This window comes from Lonchura striata, chromosome 2 (assembly GCF_046129695.1).
Source record: "Lonchura striata isolate bLonStr1 chromosome 2, bLonStr1.mat, whole genome shotgun sequence".
Taxonomy (NCBI): Eukaryota; Metazoa; Chordata; class Aves; order Passeriformes; family Estrildidae; genus Lonchura; species Lonchura striata.
Genome location: NC_134604.1, coordinates 87172024 through 87188745, shown reverse-complemented (window position 1 = coordinate 87188745; position 16722 = coordinate 87172024). Strand labels below are relative to the sequence as shown.

General features: G+C 45.1%; 2 protein-coding genes across 3 annotated transcripts; one reads left to right on the top strand and one right to left on the bottom strand.

The window, feature by feature from the left end:
- Nucleotides 1-2049: 2049 nt before the first annotated feature.
- PDCL3 (phosducin like 3) lies at nucleotides 2050-9154 on the bottom strand. 2 transcript variants are annotated; one of them, XM_077781539.1, is made up of 7 exons: nucleotides 9105-9154; nucleotides 9030-9050; nucleotides 6779-6908; nucleotides 5607-5697; nucleotides 4814-4957; nucleotides 3774-3982; nucleotides 2050-2452 (listed from the first exon to the last, which is right to left on the bottom strand). In XM_077781539.1, exons 2-7 carry the CDS (start codon nucleotides 9033-9035, stop codon nucleotides 2310-2312), a joined length of 723 nt encoding a protein of 240 aa, XP_077637665.1. In that variant the 5' UTR covers nucleotides 9036-9050; nucleotides 9105-9154; the 3' UTR covers nucleotides 2050-2309. The 2 variants fall into 2 exon arrangements, with proteins under 2 accessions (XP_077637665.1, XP_077637664.1); XM_077781538.1 differs by lacking the exon at nucleotides 9105-9154 and having other exon boundaries at nucleotides 9030-9102.
- A 4074-nt stretch (nucleotides 9155-13228) lies between these two features.
- LOC110474900 (histone H2A) lies at nucleotides 13229-13648 on the top strand. The gene has a single exon (XM_021538697.2). The coding sequence runs from the start codon at nucleotides 13229-13231 to the stop codon at nucleotides 13646-13648; it is 420 nt and encodes a 139-aa protein (XP_021394372.2).
- Nucleotides 13649-16722: the final 3074 nt, after the last annotated feature.

Here is a 16722-nt window from a genome sequence, read left to right as displayed (position 1 = left end):
AGGTTAAACAGACCTCATTATCTGTTTCCTGCAGAGACCTAATTTCTACAAAAGGCCTTGATCACGGCAATATGATTGGCAGAAAAAGTAATAATATTAGAAAAAGCTGTTTTCACACCTAGCCAAAGAGTGAGAAGCATAGATACCGTTTCAAATGATGTTCCACGTGGGTCTCATCAGCCGAGCAGGACATTCAGCCTCTTCTGGGTTATGATAATTCTCACATCTGCCCCTTTCAGCATGCCATTCTCCAGTGGCATCCCCAAGGTCAAAATATCTCAATTTCTCCTGAATTACTGTTCCAAAATACAGCTGCCTATGAAACTGCAAGGCAGCCCCTGCTGTAGCCCCGATAGCAGGGAGCAGGCACTCTCCCACTCCCCAAGGCAGTCTCCTGTGTAAACCTCCCAGGCAGACCAGGTCCGCTTCTCTCTGCGACCTGGGGGTGCCACAGTTACCATTCCCAGGCACAGGAAATCTGGCTCCCCACAGCTACACAGCTTGGGACAACCTATATGCAGCCCTGGTCCCCTTCAGGGGACTCAGTCCTCTCAGTGGTCCAAGATCTCACAAACCCCATTACACCACACACAAAAAGGGAAGGCAGCTATGGTTTTAAGACCCTGCTAGAAGAGACTGTGAACGAAACAGTCTGAAATACCACCTCTCCTTTTTATTCACCCCCTAGTTTCTCTAGTTTCCTCCAAAAGAAATGCAGTCCATGCGATCAGAGGTCACTCTAAAGCACAATTCAATGTGAACAAGCAAAAGATAAGCAAAATACGCAGTGTAGGCTTCTATAGAGAAGAGTGGTTCTCCTTCTAGACTGTATGAAGTTGTAGGTGAGCACAATGAAGCATCAAGTCTTGATAGCATTTGGGATTGTCCTGTGCCATGAGAAGAGTGCTGCTATGTAATCATATTCAGGATCTATCAGCATTTATTATACTGCATTTGGCTGACTTGCACAAGATTAATATTTTAGCTACTCTGCCAAAACACACATAAAAGAGACAATTGAGACTCAAATCAGCATTCACATCTCAAAGAGGAAGTTTTCCATCAGGATCTTATAACCTCACCTGAAGGAATGGTTAGTTGTTGTTTGAAGTACACACTGATTTGTCTCAGAGTGCAGAAATTGTGCTTGAAAGTCACTACAAACTAATAAAAAAAAAAATCTTAAAAATACCACTGCTTATAGAGTATAGCATTCTTTACCATCCACCCAAAAAATTCACCAGCAAAGTAACAAAATGCATTGGGGCAGCCTCATTAGCAAAAACCCTTGGAGACTGCTAGCCTGAATGTAGACCAACTGAAAGTGTAGGTGGACATTAAATCCAACCCAAAATAATCAAGCAGCTCCAAATGTCAGCAGATCTATAATCAAGGTGATATTTAAATTCATGCTCTTCTAAGGCATCACTTACTGTAGCTGGAAAATGGAAGTCTTTAACATAGCAAGATGTCAGTTCCTCAAACATCATCCTTCCTCCCATTTGGCAATGGCAGTACTGCAGGAACACCTGACTTCTGATATGCTTGAAGAAATGAGAAGTTTCACACTTGAGCACCACTGTCTTGAGTTTCATTCTGCAATTAACAGGCAAAATGGTGCACAAAGTTCAACCCTTGTGAAAGGCGAAACAGTGCTGCTAACTCAAAAGTGGCATTCAGGATTCAGCAGATCCCAGGAGAGGCTGGCCATCCTCAAGGCCTCTCTCAAAATGCCTGGAATACCAGCTTATAGCCTCATGTTGTCCCTCTGGTGCCAGCACATCTCCACAGAGGACCACACATCACCTTCAGAAGCATCTGCATCGTAGGTACCACCCGCCACAACTTTCTGTGAAGTCCAGGCTGTCAGAGGTCTGAGCACAGTGGGCTAAGAGATGGCTCATTTAAGTGCCATAAGCAATTATTTAAGACAGCTATTTAGATTTGATTTGTACCATTTAAGCTTGTTAAAAACAGTGCACTTAAGACCATATTTCAATTTTTTTTAAAAAGCAGCAATTTACTATTAAAATAATAACAAGAGACATGTTTCTACTCACGTCTATATTTTAAAACCTTTGAGTAAGATTTGCTCAGGCTTCACTATACAAAATGTCTTTCAGCATCTTAAGTGAAGCTGAAATTTTTAAAAAACATAAAATGCTTTAGTTTCTAGAGGTTTCTAGAATGGATGTCTTGAAAGGCTACCCTTTCTAGGGCTCAGCAAGGCCTTGAGGAGTGTCTCCAGTGCTTGAGGTGGGAACACTGGCTGCAAGTGCACTGCATCAATCTGGATGCAGTCGCAGGAATTAGTCATCCTCTGAGTCACTCTCCCCTCTGGCTGGGACACATGCCCTGATTGAGGACATGAGCTGGTCCTGGATCTGCTTCCTGGGGTTCTCTTCAAGGTCTGTCTTGATGGCACCCGACTCAGAAATCTTCCACTCTAATTCTGTGCAGTGCAAAACAAGAGTAATGAATGTAGGGGAACAAACTGGAGGAAGCCCACCCTTGGCTCCCCAGATGACTTCCCTTATCATCCTACCACCACCACACCAGGGCCCTCCTCCTCTTCTTCTTCCATACCCAGATCCAAGCTCCTGCCCTGTTTACCACACCAGCTCCAGCCAAGCCCTCCTTTCCCAGTGCCTAGTGCTGGCACAGGTCTCAGCCCAGGGCACGAAAGTCAAGCTATTGCTCTGTACCCACCAGTGACATCCCCAGTGTCACCCTGCTCACCTTGCAACCAGGAGTGCAAAAGAGGTGATAGATACAGAGCAGCAGCTTTAGAGGCAACTCTCCTGTGAAAGTGAACTCTACCTCCTTCTAACCACATAAGGGCAGAGACATATTTGCACATCTATTGCCAGTGAAGGAATACTGCTCATACATTACAGCTGTTCCCATCATATACTGAGCTCATCACAATCAGAAGAGGCAGGGAATGAACTTAATAAAGGGAAAAAATTGTGGAAATTTTATTTACACATCTGAATTATAGGTATTTTCCAGGGATGTACCTGATAAATAGAATTCACCCATTTGCCTCTACATCACACACTAAATATTAGTTCCTTTAGACAGTAAATAGAGACTTCACCACCAGCAGTAGGCCAAATTGGACTGAATTGCTTTCCAGAAGTGGTAGAAAGTCAATACAACACATTCAGTTGAAACCTTTCACCTACTCCTGCTGACAATCCTATCATCAAATCTAATTTTTTTCAGATATTACAGAATAATGAACACAGCCTCACACTTTCTTTAATCTTCAGTGGAAGGCACCTATGCTTAGGGGAGAAGGAAAACATAAAAGAAAAGTGCAGAAATTTCAGTACACAGCTTTCTGTGATGACTGAATTAAGCTGACTCGGTCAGGGACAACAGGCAAACATATGCCATCATCTTGAAAATGAAACAAGGAGCCCTATAATCCAGTAGGCAAGTGCACAGATTATCATGTCACTGCAGGCAAGGGCAGTTGTTCATGTCCAAGACACCCTAAGAACATACATGGGTACTGTTTACCCTTTAATATATCCAGCAAAATTTGTTTCACCCAACACAAGGCATAAATACTTGCACACACAAGACAGATACCTACATGTTGGCCTATCACTGCTTTTACAAGACAGCCATGTGGTTGAGCCATAGGGGTGAAAAAAAAATCTAATATCGTTTTCAGTACGTCCCTTCTCCTAAACCACATTTCTCTCATTCCCAGCAAAACAGTTTGCCTTTTCCTTTGGAAGAGCAGAGATGCAGACACTTACCATCCCTTGTCAGGTTCATGCCACCAAACACCAAAGGCCCAATGAACTGAGCTTTGATGTCTCCGTCCAGGTACACAAATATCGTGGGCAGGTTCTTATCGGGGTAGTTGGGAATGCAGGTGGTAGAGATAGCTTTGATGAATTTCACATCTCTGAACTTCTTTGCAAGCCCGCTCATATGTTGATTTATTAAGGCACAGAGCGGAATTCTGTGAAGAACAGTAGCAGACACACATGAGGAGAAAACAAGAGACAATTTAAAAAATAAACAGTTCCAGAAGAAAGGTCAGAAATATCAGATTAATGACTTTCTGGAAAGGCAAAAGTACCAGAAGCAACTTCTGTATTCCAGCATTCAAAGGAGATCATCACCACTGGAGATTTTGGTGTGTGGTGAGTTTTTTGTCTTAATATATTAGTAATGCAACCTTTCCCTCTACCCCCTTTGTATTCAGGGAAACTGGTTAATGAATTTAAGATACTTAGAAACTGCATAAGCACAGGCAAAATAAAAGCAAAGCTGCTCCGGGAAGAAGGTATGCAAATGATGATCAACACCTATGAGGCAATTAGAGACAAAAAACAGCAGCAAGTATTTATAAACTTTCAAAAAAAAAAATCTAGCAACGTTAACAGACCTTTTTGACAAGGATTTCTATGATGATGACAGGACAGCAAACCTTTCTCACTCCATTTGTACACCACTGGAAACCAATCACAGCCCCTTGCATTTAATCCAGAATAATTTCCAAAGCTTGGATATTTCAGTGGCAGCAGCTAACTCTATGGAAGCTGTATGGTACACATCTTGCTGTGTTATAGAGATGTACAAAAAAGCCACCTCCTGGTAACATCATTCTAGAATGAAGATTCATGAACATTCAGCAGTCTTGACTCAATAGTATTAAAATTACTAATTTGTTTTTATTTCTTAGAACTCCAAAATCAGTCCTTAGTTCTAAAATAACTACACATTTACCTTGGAGCATTTTCAGCTATTGACAGTGCAGGGCTTAATGGTTTAAAGAAAAAAATCTTACCCTTGCTTGTAGAGGTGTAAGACTACCCATATATCTTTTCCAGCTTTTGTAACCTCTTGAACATAATCTTTTCCTGAAATCTCCAGAACTTCCCCGAATTTATTCTTCATTTGAGCTGCCTTCATTTCTGCTAACCTTTGCTGCCTGAATAGCCAGGAATGAAAAAGACATCTTGTGAATAGATGCATTTTTTGACAGAACATAACTTGAAGGAGCTGGTTGAGGCCTAGACTTCAGAGACAAATTACAAACTTCTAATCCCAGAGCAATAAAAGCAAAATGACACAGTACATGCTCTTGTATTTGCATCATAGGCTAAAGCCACGTGCAAGAAGTAAATCTGTGTTTAGTGAAATGCTTTTTTTCTCTCATTTCTGGCTTCACTAGACATTTCTTCTGCACATAACACACTACCAAACTAAATGGCAAAAGCCATGAGAGATGTTACGAGATAGAGGGAAACCACCACTAATTATGCAAATCTGCAGCACCTTAATCTCATTCACACAAAAATTAGGAAATACTGGAGGTGATTTTCAAAGCTCTCAGGTTCCCTGGCCATACACTCAGCAGGTGCACATTATCTCTGCAAAGCTAGGCTGTAGATAAAGGATACTGAATTCAAACGCTGTTATCCTTTTAAAGACACTTAGAAGCTCCACAAGACAGCAGAAACACAACCCCCTTCTTCCATCATCTTAAAAACATCCTTTCTCTTCAACAATATCTAAAAGCATATAAAAGAAAGACCCTCCAATTATCATTAAAGCCAAATTCTGCACACTGCCCTGACCTGTACATTTCAATAGCTCTCTCATCTTCCTCATTAAATTCATCTTCATTCTCTTCTAGCTCTTCCAGAGTCATGTCCTCATAAGTTTTCACTAGAATAGAAGAAACATTAAATCAGCAAAAATCTCATTCCAGGATTAACACTCATTAACTTTCATCAGTCCAACAGAATTTATTTACTCTAAAGACAGATTAATAGAAAGTATGCTGTGGATTTTTTAAAATATTATCTTAGAATAATAGAATGGCTTGGGTTGAAAGGCACCTTAAAAATCATCCAGCTCCAACCCTTTCTGCCAAGGGCAGGGACACTTTCCACTAAACCAGGTTGCTCTAAGGCCCATGAAACCTGGCCTTGAACACTTCAGCAATGGGACATCCACAGCTTCTCTGGGCAGCCTGTTCCAGTGCTTCATAACCCTCACAGCAAAGAATTTCTTCTAAATATCTAATCTAAGCCTACTGTCCTTCACCTTAAAGCTATCCCCCCTTGTGCTATCTATCACTATATGGTCTCGTAAAGTTGGAGTTGCCCTTAGGTGTTGGGACTTCAGTGATCCTTGTGGGTCCCTTCCAACTCAGGATATTCTATGGTTCTATTCTAGGATTCTAAAAAGTCCCTCCCCAGCTCTTTTTTCAGTCCCTTTGCCCCTGAGCCTTCTCCACTCCAGGCTAGCTACCCCAGCTTTCTCAACCTGTCATTATTACTCCTACTGGATTGTTAGGAAGTGCTATGTGCTTTAGACATACACATGAAAAGAATATGATGGAAAAGGCCTCTGAGCTGAAGGCTGCCTAGACTAGCACCCAACTACCTGCACAAGCTTTCAAGCTTTGCAGCTGCAGCACAGCCATGCACATTCACCTAGCAGACTCCCTTTGCACTGTGCTTCAGTTTCTAAACATTTACTTCCATAAAAATACAGAGCTCATAAGAAGAACAAAGCTTTAATGTGCTGGAAGAATCCATGTGTTCAGGAATGCATTTGTTTGATACCATTAACAGCTGATCATCCTGCACAGCTGAAGCTTTGGTATCCCCACAGACCCGGAAAATGACACATTGCTTTACAGGCTTATAAATATTGATGCTGGTCATTTCTTTGAGAAAGCTTCCCCCAGGAGCCATTCCAAGGCTTGTTCTGCTGCTGCCTGAGTTGGCTGGTCACTCACCCAGAGATTTCTGAAGGATGGCAAACTGCTCCTCTTCCTTTGCCCGTTCCTGTTCCTCCAGGTTTTCCTTTGGAGGAAGGATACCTTTCTTGCGCAGAATGTCATTCCACTCCGTGTCTTTATTTGGATCCTAGAACAGGACAACACATGGGTATTTCTTCAAGGTGAACTTTACAGAAGTTCGGAATTTAACACAGCTGCTAAACTGGTAACTGGACGGATGGTGCCAGAAAATCACAGTGCAAATCCTCCTGACCTTGAGGCTTCTTTCCAGCCCCAGACCTGCAGCACCCTGAAGACTGACTTTGTTTTATTCCATCACACTCACAGCACATAGAGGAGGTCTTGGCTGGGTACCAAAGTTTGAAGCATTGTAACCACTGCTGCATCTCTCACAAAGTGCAATGAAAGGAGAGGGTATTAGCTGGGTGACACAGAAGCATGCTAGCCAGAGAGCTTCCTTATAGACTCTCAGCAGGACAGGCCACCAAACCAATGGTCACTGCATCAGGAAGCACTAGTGACAAGACACACACAGGGACAAACCTTACAGACCTAGCTCTCAGTACATGGGAAGTCTCCTTGCTATATTCAAGTCAGAGTGACTATGTAAGTGCTTAGAGAAAAGCAAGCCATCTCTGTCAGCCAAGACCATTGCTAAGGATTCAGATCTAAGTCTATAGCTAGACTATTCCTGAGATTTTTCTGTAAAATAGTTGCAATAATCCTGCAAAACAAGGTCAACACACCCCTATGTATTGTTGAAAAGCTGAGTAGCTGAGTATATGCTTTTCCTATTTAGCAGGCAATTTTATTTTTTTAAATACAAGAAATCTCGGTGATAAACACCCACAGGTTGATTGTGCTTCCTTGCTATCTTGGCCTAGGAACTTTAGAAACTGAGCATACATACTGCTTTGCTATAGCCCGCTTCAGTACACCTTACAGCAGGTCTGTTCACAGCCATATAACCCTATACCTTCGACTAAGCCCCAGTACTTACGGACTATCGGGGACAGGAAGGGAGGGGTAGGGGGCAGAAGGGGAGAAGAAACATAAGAAAATAAAGAAAAAGAACAACGTAGCTCAGCAAACACAACACTAGATATCTTCACCCCCTTCTCTGACGGCGGTCACCTTTCCCTCGACCCCGCATTTACTATCATTTATTATCACACTGATGCAGTGCCTGAAACGCCGACCGCTCACTACAGTAGTGCAATGAGTACCGTAGCTGCAAAAAAAGCAACACACTGCCACAAACCCAGCCACGGAGCTCCCGAACAACACCGCCGGGAACAGCCCCGAACAACACCCAGCTCTGCCCCGAGGGCGGCTCGGCCCTCGGCCGCCGGGGGGCTCGGCTCTCACACGGCCGGGAGCGGGGCTCGGCTCTGGGCCGCCGGGGGGCTCGGCTCTCACACGGCCGGGAGCGGGGCTCGGCTCTGGGCCGCCGGCGGGGCTCGGCTCTCACACGGCCGGGAGCGGGGCTCGGCTCTGGGCCGCCGGCGGGGCTCGGCTCTCACACGGCCGGGAGCGGGGCTCGGCTCTGGGCCGCCGGCGGGGCTCGGCCCGCGGCCGCCGGGGGGCTCGGCTCTCACACGGCCGGGAGCGGGGCTCGGCTCTGGGCCGCCGGGGGGCTCGGCTCTCGGCCGCCGGGGGGCTCGGCTCTCACACGGCCGGGAGCGGGGCTCGGCTCTGGGCCGCCGGCGGGGCTCGGCCCTCGGCCGCCGGGGGGCTCGGCTCTCACACGGCCGGGAGCGGGGCTCGGCTCTCGGCCGCCGGGGGGCTCGGCTCTCACACGGCCGGGAGCGGGGCTCGGCCCGCGGCCGCCGGGGGGCTCGGCTCTGGGCCGCCGGCGGGGCTCGGCTCTGGGCCGCCGGCGGGGCTCGGCTCTGGGCCGCCGGCGGGGCTCGGCTCTGGGCCGCCGGCGGGGCTCGGCTCTGGGCCGCCGGCGGGGCTCGGCTCTGGGCCGCCGGCGGGGCTCGGCTCTCGGCCGCCGGCGGGGCTCGGCTCTGGGCCGCCGGAGGGGCTCGGCTCTGGGCCGCCGGCGGGGCTCGGCTCTGGGCCGCCGGAGGGGCTCGGCTCTGGGCCGCCGGCGGGGCTCGGCCCTCGGCCGCCGGCGGGGCTCGGCCCTCGGCCGCCGGCGGGGCTCGGCCCTCGGCCGCCGGCGGGGCTCGGCTCTGGGCCGCCGGCGGGGCTCGGCCCGCACACGGCCGGGCGCGGGCCGCGGGGCACGGCGGCTGCTCACCTGCATGGTGCCGGCGGGGCCAGGCCGAGCCGGGCCGGGCAGGGCCGGGCCGGGCAGGGCCGGGGCAGCGGCGCCGGGCCGGGCCGGGCAGGGCCGGGGCAGGGGCGCCGGGCAGGGCCGGGCAGGGCCGGTCCCGGCGTGCGCGGCGCGGCCGGAGGAGGCGGCGCTGCCGGCGGGGCGGGCCCGGCGCCGCCGCTGCCCGCGCCGCCTAATAAGGATGGGCCCGGCGGTGGGAAGGGTGACGGAGTAGTTTGGGTTGAACGGCGTGTGAAGATCGTAAATCGCCCTGCCGCGGGGATTCACGCCTTCCCGTAAACCAGGTTGCTGCAAGCCCCGTCCAGCCTGACACAGAGTAACCACGCTTGAGCAGGGACGTTGGGCAGGCGACTCCCTGTGGTCCCTTCCAGTCTCTCTCTGCGATTCCCTGTAACTTTTGTTTCCACTGACCCTTTTTTAGCTGTTTGTATTTCATACCCTCTTTTATTTCCCCACTTGTTAATCTTCGTTTTTTCTTTCCCTAATCTGCTAATAAAATAAAATAAGCAATCAAGCCTGTATTATCTATTCTTATTAGGCACAATCAGCTTTAATACTTGTAGTATTATTAGGATTGGATCATAGCCAACTGGTATTACCAGAAATTTGTCTCTTGATAGTTACTTTTATTTCAGTTTTGAGTCTATGTTAAAGTGTCACTCAGAAAACACTGAAAAGAGTGTTGCATGTGGTGACCCAAATCCGTTTGGGATCCCACCCTATTCCATACTGTTATAAATGAAGTTCTATATGTCTAATTTAATAAACAACAAAATTGAATTTAGCAGCAATTTTAATTGAACTCAAATTTTTTAGAAATTAATACAATCAAGTATGCTCAATATAATCAAGCATATACAAAAAAAAAATTGGGAGTGACTAATTAAGTATGATTAAGGTTCATATAAAGCATAAGCAAAACCAACTGGGGTACAGGGAGGGCTTCTCACCCTGTCTCACGTATGAAACAAAGGAATCCAAACTAAACTTATGTACTGTATGCCAATACATATTCATCAATATTTTTCTGTAAATCTCCTCCTATTTTTGATTCTTGAAATCTATGTCACTACACTGCATGGTGCTCCTCTTGTTGTTAGGGGGTCTCCTGGCTTTTTGGTGGTCTTTTCAGAGGAAGGCTTGCTGTCTTCCTCACTGTCCTCTGAATAACCTTACAGGTTGCACGCATGCACTAAGCTTTGTGCTATATAAGTAAGCATTATATTCCAAATCAGTCGTATTATTTCATAGATAAAACCACAACTTAGATTCCATATCTGGGATCATCCCAACTTTGCTCATCCCAAGGCTGATTCTGCTTTGGGAATCATCCCAACTTTGTTCATCCCAAGGCCAATTCTGTTTTGGGATCTTGCTTATCTCAATACTACATCCTGTATCCTGTTTTTCACACCTAACATCCATGAAGGGGCCCATCTGCTTTTCCTCTATTACTTTATAACAATTATTGATATAGTTACAATTTAGTTAGCATGAATCATATCCCTTTATCACAATACAAACAGGCACCTAGACCTGCCCTTTTGAAGAACTGAGCAGATCTTTTCAGCTTTCTTTTCCAAGAGACATAGCAGAGGGAAGAGACCTGCTCCTGCCTCCCTTCCCCTCCTTTTATGCTCTAGCCCAATGGACAGCATGCTTACCCAGATCTCAGTCCCCATGAAAGAGCCCTAAAGAACCTGCCAGCAGGTCTTAAGAGTGTGTTTAAGCATGTGGAGCAAGGACTGTCTCGGCTCTGGCAAGGGCCTGAAATGAAAATTTAGAAGCCCCACTTCCACATGTATAAGATTGTGGGCATCCCATTAACAGCCAGTTATTCTGGAGTGGGCTGGCCACTTTCTCTGAGCTAAGTCTGGGTTGCTGAAGGGAAGGCACAGGCACCTTTTCTGTCTCTGAATTAGAAGAAATGGACAGCTGTGCTTTGAGAGGACATCAGTCCTTATGGTGAGCATTTGGACGTGCAGAGGGTACCCCATACTGGCTGTTCAATGCCCTGAGGTGGCAGGAAACTCAACCTCACTCAGCTTAGACTAAATGCTCATCCGTGTAAGAAAAGTGGGTGGGTGCCACAAATGCAGATGCTGTGAAGCTGTGACCCACATCTGGTGTCTGACAGGCAGAACCAAAGGCTGAACTGTTCATGACAGTTTTGTTGTCTGAGTGTTTTGCCAGAGCCTGGCTTCTGGGAGTACCCTCTGGTTTAAATAGTCATCTTCTGTGGCTGAAATACCATTCACACCCAAGGCTCTTGTATGTTGCTGGTTGGAAACTCCTTTGAATGCCAGAAAACAAACACAAAAAGAGCATGAGCAAGAAGTGAGCACTCATTTCTTTAAAGGCTGCTCAAAAATATTCCTTTACCTGAGGTGAGGTTTTTGCTCAGGCGAAAGAAGAGGAACTAGCCAAGCACCCTCAGCACCAGAACCACAATAAACTCCGAGCCTCATCTGGGACAGACTTACCAGAAAAGGGAGCAGCCCCATCACATCATTTGGTGGGGCTCAGACACAATGTGAACCAAGCATGACTCTACTCAGGACACATCTAAAGCAAAACACAGTTTTCTCTTCCCACCCAACTAAAAATATATTTACAAAGCCCATTTTTCCTATGTACTTTCTAAAGCAAGCTTCAGCAGAAAAAAAGAAAGGCTATTTTTACACATAGCACGCAGACAGAAATACTCCAGCTAGAGTAAGTGAGAACTGGCAGTGTCATAGTGAGGCTGAAATGTAGCTATGGTTCAGCCCTTGCAGACAGCCTGCCTTCTTCCCCCTCACCCCAGCCAATTTGCTTCTGAGCAGCTGTAATGTATTTCTTCTTTTTGCCCCAAATCAGGGATTAGGTGAAGGAAGATGAAGCATGTGTGTAAATGACTCATTAATTATCCAGGTGATGCAGTGATGAGAACAAAAAGTTAGTAATAAAAAGGTTCTGAGCCTGGGGTTGAGGTGTTATGTGGCTTGTTTGTGCTTGAGTGTAGATTGTAGTAAGGTACAGACTAGGACAAAATAAGAATTTTTGAAGGTAATGTGATGTACTTTTAATTTATGATGCATTGGGGAAGATTTGGGGTTGTGGACTTCATGTTATTTTGTAAGATAGCTGCCTGTATTACACAGTATGACTGTACTGTGAATAATTTAGAAAAAGTATTGTCTGGTAATAGGGATAAGGAGTTATAAGGAAGGACTTTGTTTGCTTGGATTTTATTAGGAGCTGGGTTTTTTAACTTTTACTATTTTTTCACATTCTTTTCAAAGCTCATTCTGATTTTTCTTAAATAATTAAATCTCTTAGTAAAACCCCTACATGTTAATGTAGTGATGGGTGTTTTTGTATGTTGTAGCCAGGTGTACTGGAAGTTAACCAGCCCCATTTACTTATAGACTAGAAATGTTATAAATAAGTAGTTTTGCTACTCCAGTTGCAAGAATGTCCTAGCTGGGCTGAATTTCCTTTGTCATGAGGTGGTAATTTCTGTTCTTCCGTCTGCATAGTGCTGTCCAAATAAGTTTATCCTTTTCTTGGTACAGAAGACCTCCAGTAGTATTCTCAAATAAGCCAGAGAATACCATTTAGGGAATTAATTTAAAGCCATATGAAATGTGTGAAAAAGTCCTGAAGTATTTTGGATATAACAAGATGTAGGCTGCAAGAATTTTTCCATTTTTAGATTTGAAATGGAGGGAAGTTGTTACTCGATAGTAGAAGTTGTAATGCAGATTGCTCTTGAAGGAAGAGACAGGCCTCAAGTTAGCTTTGAGGTAACAGTTGTGGTGTTTAAAAAAAATCTTGCTGAAGAAAACCCACTGTGCCTCAACCCTAAATACATTCCAAGTAGCAGGGGAAGCTTGTCTTCTTTTGAGCCCTTCATATCTAACTTCAATAACCCTTGACAGGTTTTGCAATGAGATCCTTCTCCAAAAAGGCAGGCTGTAAAAGGGCAATAACTGTTAAAATTTTAGCTCTGCTGTTGATGAACTGTGGTGTGCGGTGAGCTCTTTCCTCAAGAGAAGAATGAGCTTTCTGCTTGATGTGGAAGAGCAGCACTGACCTTGCTGTTGCCTCCTCTTGCTATCCATTAGCTGTAGCCCAAGTTTTGAAGCCCTCCAGCCCTCTGTGTCTCCTCGCCTGCCAGAATGTCTGGACGTGGAAAGAAACAAGCAGTGGCTGGCAACCCTGGAAGTGGAGCAAAGAAGAGCAAGTCGTCCAAGGCAGGTCTGCAGTTCCCTGTGGCCCGTGTCCATGGACTCCTGAGGAGAGGGAAGTACGCAGACAGGATTGGCTCTGCCACTGCTGTCTGCCTGGCTGCGGTGATGGAGTATGTGACAGCAGAGGTGCTGGAGCTGGCGGGGAACGCTGCGCGTGACAGCAGGCAGGTGAAGATCCTGCCCAGGCACATTCAGCTGGCTGTGAGAAGTGATGATGAGCTGAACAAGCTCTTTGCCTGTGTGACCATTCCTCAAGGCGGGGTTATGCCAAATATCCTTTCTCAGCTCCTTCCAAAGAAATCTAGTGGAAGTGTTGCTTCTTCTCAAGAATATAGGGGCAGCCAGTGAAACTTGTTCTCCCTAGTCTTGTCCGTGCAATTATGGGGGCTCAGCACCACTAATTTATGTTTCCTTCAAGTATTTTATCAACTGATTTTAAGGCATTTTAAAAGTGTGCAATAAAGTTTCTAGAATGCAACACTCTGGTCTCCTTTTCTCATGGATGGAAGAACAGAGAAAATGAAATTTTTAAAAATAGCCCAGCATAGCATCTGAATAACTTCTTAAAAAGTTAAGTACATAGTTACATTTGGAAAACTGTTGCAGGTAAGTGTTGTGGAGCAGGGAAAGGAGTCAAGACACACACTGTGTCTTGGAGCAATTAGTTCAATGCCTCAGAGGATAACTCTGCTTTAAAGATTAGTAACCCTGTGTCTTTTAAACCCTTTTTGCACGTAAAACTGTAGTGAGCATCTGCCTCTCTTTGGACTGCTCCATCGCTCCAAATCTCTATCAGGGAAAAGCATGCAGAATGTGGTAGTGCCATGTCTTCTCCTAACACAGATGACAAATTCAGTGTTTTCCATTGCACGAAGTTCTCAAGAACTTGAGAAGGGGTCTACTCCCCCCACCTTCTCCCCTCCAAAGTCTGTTGGTTTTCTTCTATAGATCCATAATTTTTTTTAAATAGTAATTCTTGCATCTTTAAAAAAAAAGGCTCTTCTGTATTCAGGGGCATTTAACTAACTTTGACTGTAGTTAACAAGCAGCAGGACCTCTCAAAGGAGACTTGTTCTGGTCTCTGCTTCATAGCATGTTCTTCTTCAGAGCATATTCACTGCCTTTTCCCTCTGTATTGGGATACTCTGTGCTGGGGCAGCAGGAGGAGGAAAGGGTTAAGCAGAAGTTGTCATTGATGAAAAATAGTTCTGAAGTGGTAAGAAACAGTGTGAGAATGGAGATGAAAATGCTATAAAAATAGAATGAGAGATGAAGAAAAGAGCAGCACAGATGTCAGCAGGAAGCAAATGTAAAATTTATGTGAGGTAGCATTTCACAATAGAATAAAGAAAAGAATAACTCCCTTTTTGGCAGGAAGAACTGGGTGATACTCTTTTGTTTACACTATAAAGCTTGTCAAGCAAGAAGAATATCAGGATACTTTCTGGTTGTTCTAGCTCTGCATTTATACCTGCTGTCCTGTTGCTTACACAAAAGCACTACTGATATTTTCTAGACATTCTTTCTTCCACAACACTTGTTAAAACTTAATGCAGCTCATTAAGCTTCAAACCAGCCCTGGCATTGGCCACCAACAGATCAAATGTTCTGCTGCTGAAGAGGAAACAAACAGTTATGGCTCTTCACTGCTGCCTTACAACACATCAACAGTGAAATTATAGATCCTCAGAAACCTGGGGCTAGAACAATGAGAAAAGTTGGTTTGTTCTGGGCTTCACTTTTTTCATAGAGGAGTTGCCACTCTGAGAGGGGAAAAATGCAGAACTCAGAACCCAGTTTTGCAAAACATGTGCTAAGGAGTATTTAAACATTTACTGGAGTAGCACTAATTACACTGATAAATAATGATGCATTCATGTAATCAGTAAACAAGTTTTTAATCAATCAAGTGTCTTATTTGATTATAAGATAAGCTCTCAAATATTACTAGTCTATTATGGTCATTTATGCCATTATTTGTTCCAAACATAGGCATTGGGAGCAAGTTCGGACAACTATCCAGATAATGAACATTTGGCTTCCTTGGAAAGTTAGGGTTCTATCCAGGTTGAATAATAGGCACTCTGGATGATTTTGAACAGAAATGCACAGAGTAACATAGAAAAATGTTGAGGCTATGTAACCATACCCTTTTTCACAAAGGGGGAAGATAGAAAGGTGTTATCAGTGAAGATGCTTAGCTTCATACCCACAGGTAGTACCCTGTTCAATAAAGTGCTTGGTAAGTTTAGAAATCATACCTCTAGGTCATTCTAATGAAATTGCGATAAAAATTTTTTTTCATACAGTATAGGAGAGCCTCTTCAAACTACAAATGCAATAGCAATAATTTTACTTCTTCTCTTGATCACCAAAGTGCTCATTTATTTTGAAGAAACAAGACATTAATTGCATGGTATTTTGGCACATTACTAGTTCTCATGTCTCATGCTATAGGCTTCAACTTAGCTCAGTCACCTGTAGCTGAGGCTGGTATGTGACTTAGTTAAAAATCAAAGCAAAAATAACCCATTCAAAACACAGTTCCTCTGGCTTCTCTCTTGTTACTGATGCTGCAAAACACATTTATCTTGATGTGGTGTTACTCTCCTAACTTAGTTATGCCCTGGCACCAGGGTGTCAAGGAAAATAGATGTCTTCAATAACACCCATTAGGGAATGTGTGCACATGGTGCTCCGCAATTCAATGAAGTGGTGAGCAGATGGAAGCATGGGGGTGAAATGATGCCTGGAAAAGCTCTTCTTTTACCTGTCTAGAGGACTGGATGCTGTTGACGGATGTCTTGGTTGTGCAGGGTGCTTGTAGTTCACTTTGCACTGAGATTTGTGTGTTTATAAGCCTGATATGGTCTGTCACTTTCACTTGCTGTGTAAGGAGAGGAAACATCCCAAGTTATGGGCTGAGACAGTCTTGTCTTGGTGAGCACAAGGGATACACAAGGTCTGAACCCATTCGCTACCCGAGCTGGTCAAGCATAGCACCGTGGAGAGGGGTAAAGCCCAGAGTGCCTCTGCTTTGAGCATCCCAGATTTGATGCTGGCCTTGCCCTCTGCTGACCGGTCCCAATACTGCAATTCCAAAACACCGTTGTCCTCTTGGAAGTTAAGTGCTGCTCGTTTGAAAGTCACAGAGTAGTGAATTTGGGTTATAATCTGAGATTATACATAGGCTGTGTAACCCTGCAGACTAGACTGAGCTGTAAAAATGGAGGAAAATATGTTGTACAAGACTACTGATAATCAAAGGCTATTTTGTCATTTTTTCATGTAGCATGGTCTCTGGTGTCATTACTGGAGAGATCATGCTGCCCAGCAGGTTAGGTGGCTGTGGCCCATCAGCTCACACCACGTTCATGAGAAGAAATATGACCTTAATGCTATGCTGAATGAGGCTCCTGAAT